Raw genomic sequence first — 14,139 nt, forward strand, 5'->3', positions numbered from 1 at the left:
AGCTCATCCTCTCTGCATCTCCTCCTGTCCCCTTTCCACACTCCCACCCACAGTATTTCAGATCAACTGGTTTTTCAAGCCCAATGCTCTTCAGTTTAGGGGCAAGTTGGGTCTGGTGTCAGGAACAAGCAGACAGAGCTTCCTGCTACTCTGCAGCCATCTTGGAATCCCCCTGTAAAATATATATTTAATTAGTTAGAACTAAATTGCCAGATATAAAATATATGGGATTCCCAGTTAAATTAAATTTCAGCTAAACAGTTAATATTTTTAGTGTAACTCATGCAGTATTTGGAATACACTAAAAAAATATTTTTCTTTTTTTAAAATCTATTTTTATTGATTTCAGAGAGGAAGGGAGAGGGATAGAGAGAAACATCAGTGATGAGAGAGAATCATTGATTGGCTGCATCCTGCACGCCCCCTACTGGAGGGATTTAGCCTGCAACCCCGGCATGAGTCCTTGGCTGGAATAGAAACTGGGACCCATTAGTCCACAGGCTGATGCTCTATCCACTGAGCCAAACCAGCTAGGGCCTAAAAAAATATTTTTCATCTGTTATTTAAATTTAACTGGACTTCTTGTGTTAACTCTCCAGCAACCTGACGTCTTGGTAATCCAAACAACCAGTAAGTGGGTTTAAAAAGCTCCCCACTTTTAGAAATTGATTTCACAAGAGTCATGGCTCAAACTGCATGTACTTTGCCTGTGTGATAACTAAGCCTTTTTTATTATTTTTTGCAGCTATTCTAATGTTCTTATAAAGGAAGTATTTTTTATTAAAAAAAAACCCTTTTTTTGATCCTCACCAAGGATATGTTTATTAATTTTAGAGAGAGGCAGTGGTGGTGGGGGGTGGGAGAGAAACATCAACGTGGGAATCATTGGTTGAACCTGCAACCTTGTATGTGCCGTGATCAGGAATGCAGCCTTTTGGTGTATAGGGTGATGCTCCAACTAACTGAGCCACCTGGCCAGCTTTTAGAATTTTTTTTAAACTACAGATTCTTTACTTTACTTACTTGAGGACCCTACATAATTTCATCCCAGCTAATTTTTTTCAGCCATCATGAACCTATACTTGTACAAAATTATGCTATTTGCTTTAATGCCTTTGTTCATGCTAGTCCTTGTACCTAAAGACCTAAATCCCTCCCATCTATCTATGTCTGTCCAACCCTTTAATGCCCATGTCATATGCTGTCCCTTCCAAGGAACTCTTCCTCATTCTCAAAGCTAAAAGGGATCTCTCTTACCTCTGAGCATCATACTCAACATTGTAACCAACTATTGTTATTTGGGTAGGGTAATTTTTTTAAATTATAGTAAGAATCTATACGTATAAAGAGCCAGGGTCTGTAACGTCCAAAACTACTGAAGGCTCAACCGAACACCGGAAGCAGTGGCGACCCAGCACTGACTGCCATGCTGTGGGCGCCTCAGTGACCCAGCACTGACTGCCGAGGGGGCTGCGATCAGGCCCGGACAGAGGCCAGGAGAGAAAAGCAGGGTCTGATCGCAGCCCCCTTGGCAGTCAGTGTTGGGTTGGCATGGCAGAAGTCAGTCCTGCAGTCAGTGAACATAGGGTCAATTAACATTAAGTGAACATAGGGTCAATTACTATCTCTTTGAAAGGAGTTGAGAATATAAAGTACAGTGTAGACTGCAGGGGTGGGCAAACTTTTTGACTCGAGGGCCACAATGGGTTCTTAAACTGGACCGGAGGGCCGGAACAAAAGCATGGATGGAGTGTTTGTGTGAACTAATATAAATTCAAAGTAAAGGAGCGGAGGGGAGAGCAAGAGAACCCTCCGCTCTTTCGGCTCCGCGGGCTGGATAGAACAGCCGAACGGGCCGGATCCGGCCCGCAGGCCGTAGTTTGCCCACGGCTGGTGTAGAGCAATGACTTATATTATTTCACATAAAACTCTTTTCAACTAAGATATTTTCCTTTATTTAAAATGTATCTTTATTGTTGAAAGTATTACAGATGTCCCTTTGTTTTAGTTTTTTTTTCCCCCATTGTTCTTCTCCACCCTGCACCCGCCCCTTCCAGCCCTTCACCAGACTATTGTCTGTGTCCTTGGACTATTTCTATCTAATACATAAAAATCTAGAAAGATTTAGAGAAAATAAAATAAAAGATATGCCAGGTAAATATTGAACGGAAGAGCTAAAGTTGCTGCATGAATACTGGATATAGGCTTGAAGCCAAAACACAACTCATGAGATAAAGTTAGTCATTGTAACATAACAAAAGGTTCCTTTCACTAAAGAGATAAGATGGTTCCCAATACTTAATCACATAATAGAACAGTGTGGGAGTTCAGAATGAGCCTCACCAGGATGTGTCTCAGTGGTATGCAGATTTTTGAGCTAAGGGCAATTTTAGCTTCAGGCTCAAGTGAAAATTCTGCCCCTCCCTTTAACTACCTAAAAAAAATTGAATTAGAAGCCTTTCTCATAATACATTATCCTATATAATAAAAAGCTAATACGCAAATCGACTGAAGAGCAGAATGACCGGTCGCTATGACATGCACTGACCACCAGGGGGCAGATGCTCAACGCAGGAGCTGTCCCCTGCTGGTCAGTGTGCTCCCACAGGGGGAGCGCTGCTCAGCCAGAAGCTGGGCTCATGGCTGGCTACACAGCAGTGGTGGAGGGAGCCTCTCCCTCCTCTGCGGCAGTGCTAAGGATGTCCGACTGATGGTTTAGGCCTGCTCCCTATGGGGAACAGGTTAAAGCCATTAGTCGGACATCCCCTGAGGGCTCCCAGACTGCAAGAGGGTGCAATCTGGGCTGAGGGACCCCTCCTCCGAGTGCATGAATTTCGTGCACCGAGCCTCTGGTCCTATATAATAGAAGGCTAGTATGCAAATCAACCGAATGGTGGAACGACCAGTCACTATGATGCATACTGACCACCAGGGGACAGATGCTCAATGTAGGAGCTGCCCCCTGGTGGTCAGTGTGCTCCCACAGTGGGAGCACCGCTCAGCCAGAAGCCAGGCTCAGCCAGAAGCCGACAGTGCTAAGGATGTCCGACTGACAGTTCAGGCTGGCTCCCTGTGGGGAGTGGGCCCAGCCGTCATTTGACCATCCCCTGAGGGCTCCTGGACTGCGAGAGGGTGCAGGCCAGACTGAGGGACCCCCCTCAAGTGCATGATTTTCGTGCACTTGGGCCTCTAGTATTTAACCTAAGATCTGTTTTAATGAAATTTTAAGTTAAGATGCAGTATAATGATAGATAAGAGCTTTTGCAGCTGATGTCTAGACCAGTGGTTGGCAAACTCATTAGTCAACAGAGCCAAGTATCAACAGTACAAAGATTGAAATTTCTTTTGAGAGCCAAATTTTTTAAACTTAAACTTATTCTAACGCCACTTCTTCAAAATAGACTTGCCCAGGCCGTGGTATTTTGTGGAAGAGCCACACTCAAGGGGCCAAAGAGCCGCATGTGGCTCACGAGCCGCAGTTTGCCGACCACTGGTCTAGACTTATTCCTCTTACATAAGTGGAACTTTGTATGTGTTGAACAGCAACACCCCATTTCCTCCTCCTCCCAGGTTCCTGCAACCACAATTCTATGCTGCTATGGGTTTGACTACAGTATTTTAGATACCTTATATAAGTGGAATAATGTAGCATTTCTCCTATGATGAGCATATTTCATTTAGTATAATGTCTTCAAGGTTTATCTGTGTTGCCACATATGGTAGGATTTTCTTCTTTTGTAGTCCTGAACAACATTCCATATCATGTGTATGCCACAATTTATTTATCCGTTCATTTGTAACTGGATATTTAGGTTATTTCAACATCTTGGCTACTGTGAATAGTATTGCAATGAGCATGGGAGTGCAGGTAGGTATCTCTTTGAGATCTTGATTTCAATTCCTTTGGATTAAATACCCAAAAGTGGAATTGATGGGTCACATGGTAGTTCTATTTTTAATTTTTTGAGGAACCTCCGTACTGTTTTCCATAGCTGTACTATTTTACATTCCCACCAACAGTCCACAAGGGTTCCAATTTTTACTCTCCTGATCATTTTTTTTTTAAATAGTGTCCATTCTAACAGATGTAAAGGGATATCTCATTGGGTTTTGATACTGCATTTCCCTGATGATTAGTGATGTTGAACATCTTTTCACATGCTGTTGGCCATTTCTATGTATTCTTTAGAGAAAGTCTATTTTAGTTCTTAGCCCAGTTTTTAATTGGATTATTTGTGTGGTTTTTGTAACTGCGTTGTAAAAAGAGTTCCTTTTATATTTTGGATATTAACTCCTTATTAGATACATGGTTTGCAAAGAGAGTCTTGTCGTCTTTTTCTCCATATTCCTACACTACACTTTAGTATCATTTTTTTCAATACTTGGCACTCAAGGTGTGTTTATTAAATAAATTTAATGCAGTTACCTGGTTTTCAGTCAGCATCAAATTTGAAAAGCCCAAGTGGATCTTCTATAGACACCCTATGGCAGCAGTAAGCAGTAATAGTTGAGAATGGAGGAGAACACTATAAAAAACCAAACTTGGGAAAATAAAATTCTGCATACATATACAGTCTCATGGACTGAAGCAAATAAGGGTTGATAGGGATTGATAATGATTAATCTTAAATGCTAGGCTGAGGAAAATAAATTAGGCCCGGCTGGTATGGCTCAGTGGTTGAGCATTGACCTATGAATCAGGTCATGGTTCGATTCCTGGTCAGGGCACATGCCCGGGTGTGGGCTCAATTCCCAGTGTGGGGCATGCAGTAGGCAGCCAATCAGTGATTCTCTCTCATCATTGATGTTTCTCTCTCCCCCTTTCCCTTCCTCTCTGAAATCTAATATTTATCCTATCTAATAAAGAGGGAATATGCAAATTGACTGCCATGCTGTAACAAGATGGCTGCACTCACAGCAGAGGTGGGGATCCTGTAACACAAGATGGCTGCGCCCTCAGTGGAGTCGAGTTCCCATAAGGAGCCTTAACGAGCAATCAGCAGGGACCTGAGGCTGTGTGATGCTGGGCCGGGGCAGGGGACCTGAGGCTGCGCTCCCTGCCTGGGGGGGCTTGACAGGGGACCTCAGGCCGCACCCTCCACCCCAGCATCGAGCCAGGGAACCTCAGGCTGTGCCCCCTGCCCCGGCGCCAGGCTGGGGGACCTCAGGCTGTGTCCCCCGCCCTGCAAGGCTTGAGAGGGGACATCAGGCCGCGCCCCCCCACCCTGGCGCTGGGCCAGGCGACCTGAGGCTGTGCCCCCTACCCGGCGGGGCTTGACGGGGGGTGGGGCTGGCCAGGTCTGGATCTAGCCCAGTGGGGTGGGGCCAGCCGGGTCTGGGTCTTGCACGATTTTGAGGCGCATGTGGGTGGGCAGGGACTTGACTCTGGTTCCCGTGGCGTGCCCCAGACTCTGACAGGAGGAAGATTTTCATATACATTTTACTAATTTTCTTTCATCTCTAACACTTCTATTATAGAGAAAGGGCAAATAGCAATATTAAAATATTTCCTCTAATTAATTCCCTTTTAATGTGTGAATTTCATGCACCGGGTCACTAGTATATATAGAAAAGAGTAAATGGTTAAAAAAATTATACAGGAAATTCTAAAATATGACATAATTATTAGAATTTTCTGCAAGTGTAAATAAACTTCTTTTAGACTTATTGAGAAAAGTCTCATAAATAACTTCTATAAGTTATAATATATGGAACTATTATATCATTGCTCTAATTAAAACTTTGTACAATAATAAATATTCTTTTTAAAATTGAGTTTATTGGGGTGACATTAATTAATAAAATTATATAGGTTTCAGCCCGGTGTTGCTCAGTGGTTGAGCATTGACCCAGGAACCAAGAGGTCGCTGGTTTGATTCCTGGTCAGGGCACTTTGGCAGGGTTGCAGGCTCTATTCCCAGTAGGGGGAGTTCAGGAGGCAGCTGATCGATGATATTTCTCTCTCACAGATGTTTCTATCTCTCTATTCCTCTCCCTCCCTCTCTCTCTACAAATCAATTAAAACACATATTCAAAAATTATATAGTTTTCAGGTGTACAATTCTATAATACATCATCTGTATATTGTGCTGTGTGTTCACCCCCCCAAGTCATGTCTCCTTCCATCTCTGTTTATTTCCCCTTTACACTCTTTGCCTTCCCTCAGCCCCCTTTCCCTCTGGTAATCACCATACTGTTGTCTGGGTCTATGAGGTTTTTTTTTTATTGACTTTCCCCCTCCCCCTTAATCTCTTAACCTTTTTCACCCAGCCTTCCAAACCTCTTCCCCTCTGACAGTTATCAATCTGTCCTCTGTATCTATGAGTTTGTTTCTATTTTTTTTTTGTTAGTTTATTTTGTTAATTAGATTCCACATATAAGTGAAATCATATGGTACTTGTCTTTCTCTGACTGGCTTACTTCTCTTAGCATAATATTCTACAGGTCCACCCATGCTGTCTGAAAGGGTAAGATTTTCTTCTTTTTGTGGCCAAGTAGTATTCCTGTGTATAAATGTACCACAGCTTTTTTATTAATTCATCTACTGATGGACACTTGGGCTGCTACCAAATCTTGGCTAGCCTATATAATAAAAGGCTAATATGCAAATTGTCCCTTTGGGCGGGAGTTTGACTGACCAGGAATTCAACCAGGGGTTGGGGCTGGCCCACCAACCACCCACAGCCCCTCCCTCTGTTAGGCCCCACCCCTGTTCAGCCCCACCCACCCTGATCAGGGGCAGGGCCAGGCGGCCAACCGCTTGAGGCCCCTACCCCTGGCCAGCCCTGCCCCCGATTGGCCCCCCCCACCTTGAATGGGGGGGGGCCGGCCGGCCAACCTTCTGTGTCCTCTCCCTTAGGCCTGTTCGGCCGATAGGGTCCGGCCGGCCGAACCCCACTGTGCATGAATTTGTGCACTGGGCCTCTAGTTGTAAATAACGCTGCAGTGAACATAAGGGTGTATATATTCTTTTGAATTAGTGTTTCAGTTGTTTTTTTTTTTTCATATATATCCCCAGAAGTAGATTTGCTGTATGATAAGGCAGTTCCATTTTTAATTTTTTGAGGTAACTCAATCCTGCTTTCCCCAGTGGCTGCACTAGTCTACTTTCCCACCAACAGTGCACAGGGGCTCCCTTTTTTCCATATCCTTGCCAACACTTGTTTGTTGACTTATTTATGATATCCATTCTGACATGTATGAAGTGATATTTCATTGTGGTTTTAATTTGCATCTCTCTGATGATTAGTGACATTGAGCATCCTATATAATAAAGAGGTAATATGCAAATTGACTGTCACGCCCTTGCACAAGATGGCCACCCCCATGTGGCCACAAGATGGCCACCACAAGATGGCTGGCAGGGGAGGGCAGTTAGGGGTGACCAGGCCAGCAGGGGAGGGCAGTTGGTGGGGACCAGGCCTGCAGGGAAGGGCAGTTAGGGGCGACCGGGCCAGCAGGGGAGGGCAGTTGGGGGTGACCGGGCTGGCAGGGGAGTGGTTAGGGGGTGATCAGGCTGGCAGGCAGAAGCAGTTAGGGGCAATCAGGCAGGCAGACAGGCGAGCAGTTGGGAGCCAGCAGTCCTGGATTGTGAGAGGGATGTTCGACTGCCAGTTTAGGGGATAGGGCCTAAACGTGCAGTTGGACATCCCTTGAGGCGTCCCAGATTGGATAGGGTGCAGGCTGGGCTGAGGGACACCCTGTCCAGTGTATGAATTTCGTGCACCAGGCCTCTAATCTTTTCATATAATAATAAATATTCTTTATGTACTTTAGCTATCAAAAGCAGATAAATATTATATATTCTGTTTAAGGGAACAGGATTAGTACATTTTTAAAATAATGCTGTCTAGACTACATGGTGAAACATGTGATAGCTGACCTAATATGAATAATTTTTTATTCAAGATGTATGAACTGCTTCTTCGTTGTATAGAGTATCCTGACATTATTATAAATATACTATTCTAGATATTTGTTTAAAATTCAAAGAAAAAAGATGATGTAGTAGCTAATTGTAACACTAGGTGGTGGTAATGATTTTAGAAATTAAAGTGTGAAATGTTTCCAACATATGTATTCTTTTTTGAATTTGAAACATTTAGTGCTGCTTACATTTCAGAAGGAAAGGAGGGAAAAATATGCCAGGCTATACAATACCATTTCTACCTGTTTGGGCTTCTCACCCCTTCATCTTTTTCCTTTGAAAGCTATAATCCAATGCTTCTCAAATTTGTTGGTCTCATGCCCTTTACACTCTTAAAAATTACTGAGCATCCTAAAGAGCTTTCACTAATGTGGATCATAAGTAAATAATGATTAGTTTTTTTTTCTTGTTGAAATTAAGACTGAGAAATTTAAAAAGATATATTAATTCATTTAGAAATGATAACACACCTAATACTTACTAATATAACTATTTTTGATAAATAATTTTTCCAAAAGAAAAAATAGTAAGAAGAATTACTTTATTTTAAAATTTTAAATCCCTTTACTGTCTAGGTTATTAATAGATAGCTGAATTTCTTTATTGTTTACAGATTCAATTTGTTGGAATATAACTTATCATTTATTCTCTGGAAAATTTCACTCCATATTTGTGAGAGTATAAGAATAAAAAAGGCAACTAATGGCTTTGTATGAAAATCATTTTAATTTCACATAGTCTCTCAAAGGGTCTTGTGGACCCCGAAGAATCCAAAACTACTATATAAGAACTATTGCTCTACCTCCTGTGTGCCTGTAAGAAGCTAATGAAGAAATGCAAACTATATGCATACGTACTTTGTATTAACTTTGAATTTACAAATACTAAAGTTTAAACTACCAGTTTTTGGCTTATTCCATCTGTATGTTGTACTTAAGGGTATATTTACAACAAAAATGACTGAGTTGATATTATCACATTAATTGATAAGAAAAACATAATTTCCTAATAGAAAAAAGGACATAATTTTTAACCAGAAAAAATACTTATTAGAAATACATATGGACCTAAATTATTATCAGAGTTCTATTTAATGTATATTAGCTGAAATCTGTAATCTGTGAAGACTTTGATATCCTCAAAATTACACCTCTGTTGTGAAGTAATCTCTTATCTCTTCATTCTCTACACTGAATGGCCAGATTATTATGATCTCTGAACGCATAATTATCTGGCCACTCAGTGTATATCCTATATAATAAAAGGCTAATATGCAAATTGTCCCCTTGACCAGGAGTTTGACCAGCAGGCAGGCCGCTAACCGCCTATGTCCCCTCCCCCTGGCCAGGCTGGCTGGACCCCACCCATGCATGAATTCATGCACCGGGCCTCTAATATATATATCCTACCTATATAATAAAAGAGTAATATGCAAATTAACCATCACAGCAAGACACAAGATGGCCGCCCCCATGTCAAAGATGGCTGCCCCCATGTGGACACAAGATGGCCTGCGGGGAAGGGCAGTTGTGGGAAGTTAGAGGTGACCAGGCCAGCAGAGGAGGGCAGTTGGGGGTGATCAGGCCAGCAGAGGAGGGCAGTTGGGGGGAACCAGGCCAGCAGAGGAGGGCAGTTGGGGGGAACCAGGCCTGCAGGGGAGGGCAGTTGGGGGGAACCAGGCCTGCAGGGGAGGGCAGTTGGGGGGAACCAGGCCTGCAGGGGAGAGCAGTTGGGGGGTACCAGGCCTGCAGGGGAGGGCAGTTGGGGGGACCCAGGCCTACAGGGGAGGGCAGTTGGGAGCCAGCAGTCCTGGATTGTGAGAGGGATGTCCAACTGCCCGTTTAGGCCCGATCCCTCAAGGGGTCCCAGATTGGAGATTGTGCAGGCTGGGCTGAGGGACACTGCCCCCTACCCCCATGCACTAATTTCATGCACCCGGCCTCTAAAATATATATATATATATATATATATATATATATATATATATATATATATATATAGACACACACACACACACACACACACACACACACATACACATATACACATACACATATACACTGAGTGGCCAGATTATTATGTGTTCAGAGATCATAATAATCTGGCCACTCTGTGTATGCTTTGTCTGTTTTTCCTGATCTGCATTCACAGCATCAACCCTTGTCTCTATGCTAATGATTCCCAACACTGTGTCCAAGCCAACCTGACCTCTCTTCTCTGTGTTCCCCAGTCTTACTTCCAGTTGTCTATCTCTCTAGGTAGAAGTCCGAAAGGTTTCTCAGCCCCAGGTTACATAAAACCAAACTCATGTTTTCCCTTCATATCACTCTAGCACCTACTCCTTAGTTCTCTCTTTTAGTTAATCACCATTTATCAGATTCCTCAGGCTGGAAACCTGTAAGGAACCTTTGACAATTTTTTCACCCATGAAATACACTGATTTTTCATGTCTCTTTGCTGTTTGCCCTGCCTTGAATTTTCTTCTTATCTTCTTAACCTGGAAAATGACTACATATACTTAGATCTCAAATATTACCACTTCTGTAACACAATTAGCACATATTCTTATATCACTATAAATGTGTGTTTGTGTAAATAGAGAAAAAGAATACATTGTTTTTTTTCATCTCTCTCCCTTGATAAATTATTAGCTTTGTAAGGCAGGTACTGTGTTCTATTCATCTTTATTTCCCCAGTCTTTAGCACACTTTGTAGGTTTATTTATAGGAGAGAGAGAATGGTATCAACTGTCCATATTTCAAGTATTGTGCAGGTAGGTTCACTGCTGCCCAATGTTAAATTTTACAAATCATGATTAACATATCTTTTCCAATAATTCCTTAGTTTCAGGGGGAAATGCCTCCATTATAAAAGTTAACACTGAATATAAAGTTTCATAAATACATTTAATATACATCTGAAGTATCACAAACCTGATCTAATGGTATTTATAATGAGTAGTACTATAATTATGACTTGATGTTAACTCTTAACAATAAAAATGTGCTAGGTTTAAGTATAGTTTGGGGTAAAGGTTTTGGTATAGAATATATCTATACATACATATTTCCATGTAAGTACTTTTCAGATTTATGTATACTAATACATGCTAACTTCTGTTTGCAGAACTTCTTGGTATACATGAACAAGCAGCTGTAGGGTTCTTAACATTAATGGAAGCTTTAAGATACTGTAAGGTAAGTTGATTTTTAAGGTACTTTGAATGGTCTTTATTCACATGTTCACTTGTTGTGGATAGTATTTTTCTTCTATGACAACATATTTTAGCTTACTACTGTTATGTATTCTCATCAGATTATTGCTGGCCTTCCTTCCTAAACTGACAGGCGTATTAAGGGAAGAGTTAAGCTGGCTGATCAGGCAGAGTTTCCTAATTTGGGGTTTGTTCCTTTTCGAGGGTGGGGGGAAGAACCCAGTATATTGTGAAAATAGAGACTTCTGTTGTTGAATATAAATATATTTTTTTGGTAAACTGAGGGAAAAGAATGTGCTGTTACTTCCTTACCAATCAACGGTATGAGTCACTGAAACAACTGGTAGTACTTTACTAGGCAAAGAAAAAGAACCTGCTGAATGCTGAAATTCTAACTTCTGATTGTTCCATCTGAAAATGATTTCACACTGACAAAGGAGAATTCCAAGCATTTAATAGAATTAAACTCTTTAACACATATGTGAAGAGTAGGAACTGCCATGAAACCCTCATTTATTGATACATATTTTATTGCTTTCCTACACAATCTGAAATAACTATTGGCTGTTCCAATGGTTTTAAATCATTAGTGATTTGCAATTAAGGTGTCCTCATTTTGGAGGAAGAAAAAGATCTAATGTTATTTTTCATTTCTGAATGGTGGTTCCATGGCAGTGGTTCTGGTGGTGGGGATTAGTTTTAGTAACAGTAACAGTGTCTTGTGCCCTTCCTTCCACCCACACCCCCCCCCCCCCTTTTTTTTTAACCAGACAGCATTCCTCTTCCATGACAGTCCTTCGACAGGGGTGATATGGGCATAAAAATCTAACAGGTTTCATCCAGCTCTTATTCATTTTAGTTATTGTAAGGTTAAACAGTAGCAACTCTTCTTTTTAGTGACTTGAATTATACAAGCTAAAATTACTCTGAGTTTGCCTGGCAACCAATGAATGAAGTTGCATCTTCTATATACACACACACACCGGCGTGCGCACACATATAAAACAGGAACTGCCAGGAAGCCCTCATTTACTGGTATATATTTCATTGCTATATAGAGGTGATACATATATTAATTAGCTTGATTGTAGTGATATTTACACAGTATATACATATATCAAAACATTAGGTCGTACACCTTAAATATATACAATTTTTATGTCAATGATATTTTAATGAAGCTGTTTTGTAGAAAGTGTGTGTGCATGCGCATGTGCATGTTTCATGAGGTCAGGGTCTGGAGATGATCTACTTTGACATTTTCACGTGTGGCCTGTAAGGCCCCGATGATCTGGATCCTGTCTGCCCTTCCAGAGCTGCATCGCTCCCTCCATTGCTGTGTCCAGCCATGCTGGTCTCCTGTTGTTTCTTAAACAGGCCAAGCCCTTTCCTGCCTGACAAGCCTTCATACTTGCTGTCATTTCTGCCAGAAATATTCTACTCTCCCCTTCAGGTCCTACTTCAAATGGTGCCTCAAAGACCCTTTCCTTGATCATCCCCTCAGTGAATCGTCCCATCATGATTTCATAGGAATAGTCACTCTGTACTGATCTTTTTTGGTTACTTACTTTTTTAATAATTTTGAATTTGTTTTTTTGTTGCCATCCCTAATGGAATATAGACTCGTTGAAAGCAAGCAGGCACATTGTTTCTGGGTACATAGTAGGTGCTTAATAAATATTGTTGCACGAATGAGTGGAAAATTGCACTATAACTGTAGGCTTTTCTAAATGTGTGCTTTAGCTCTGCATTAACTGTTAGGCACAACAGAGTGATGTCTGTTTCCCCCAGGACCTTAGTAGAAAGTTACCAGCTGCTGTGTGTTCTCTTGTTATTCTCTAGTATTCCAGCAGCAACTATGGTGTTATATAAGATTTAAAGGTTTTTTTTTAGTGGCAGGACACAACATATTGACACTCAGGTAGAGAAAAAGCAGATCTGTTAGTTACTGACAGCTCCTAACTAGAGCTGGGCCACATAGGGTTACACCTGGGAACAGGCCAACAGCAAGCTTATGTATGGGAATTGAGGGTAGAGTTAGCTACATTTCATGGGCTCAGTGTGAATTGGCTAATTTGAATAGTTTCCATGAACTCAGGGGTTAAAAGGCTGTCCCTGGTGGTGTGGTTCCTGGTTTTAGGGCCATTAGGGCAATGCATAATGACTTGGAGTGTGCGAGACTTCTAGGGAAAGTGGTTGGGGTTTGGACTTACTCAGTAGTCTTTTTTAAGGGAATTGACCAGCCTCAAGCCAGGGCCTCAAAACTGAGTTAAGACAGAATTTAAAAAAAAACCCATAAAACTCTATTACATGGAGCTGATTATATGTATATACTGTATCATTCTCAAAATTTATATACATTTACGTTGTACCAGATGTTTAGAGAAATGACATTAAGGAAATATTTGTGTTTATATTAGTTTTGTGAATCTGAGCATTTCCCTGTTTCGTAGTGTAGTAAATTGCCCTTTAGAAATGAAATTAACATTTTCATATCAATTTAACCATATGTGTTTATTAGCACAAAACAGTATTTCTCTCTTCTCCCCCTTTCTTTCTGTGTGTGTATGTGTGTGTGTATATATATATATACTAGAGGCCTGGTGCATGAAATTTGTGCACGGGGTGTCCCTCAGCCCAGCCTGCACCCTCTCCAATCTGGGACCCTACCTACCGGGATCGGGCCTAAATAGGCAGTCGGACATCCCTCTCACAATCCAGGACTGCTGGCTCCCAACTGCTTGCCTGCCTGCTTTCCTGATTGACCCTAACTGCTTCTGCCTGCCAGCCTCATCACCTCCTAACCACTCCCCTGCCAGCCTGATTGATGCCTAACTGCTCCCCTGCCAGCCTGTTTGCCCCTAACTGCCCTCCCCTACAGGCCTGGTACCCCCCAACTGCTCTCCCCTGCCTGCCTGTTTGCCCCTAACTGCCCTCCCCTGCAGGCCTGGTCACCCCTAACTGCCCTCCCCTGAAGGCCTGATCACCCCTAACTGCC

At 42.0% G+C, this 14,139-nt stretch overlaps 1 protein-coding gene across 2 annotated transcripts in view; it reads left to right on the plus strand.

The window, feature by feature from the left end:
- MINDY3 (MINDY lysine 48 deubiquitinase 3) overlaps positions 1 to 14,139 on the plus strand; it is a 121,591-nt gene that overhangs the window by 47,209 nt on the left and 60,243 nt on the right. For both annotated transcript variants that reach the window (XM_080682581.1, XM_080682582.1), the window contains one exon: positions 11,054 to 11,124. In XM_080682581.1, coding sequence (XP_080538707.1) covers positions 11,054 to 11,124 — 71 coding nt within the window. The remainder of the gene's footprint in view (positions 1 to 11,053; positions 11,125 to 14,139) is intronic.

This window comes from Plecotus auritus (assembly GCF_963455305.1).
Source record: "Plecotus auritus genome assembly, chromosome: 1".
Lineage (NCBI taxonomy): Eukaryota > Metazoa > Chordata > Mammalia > Chiroptera > Vespertilionidae > Plecotus > Plecotus auritus.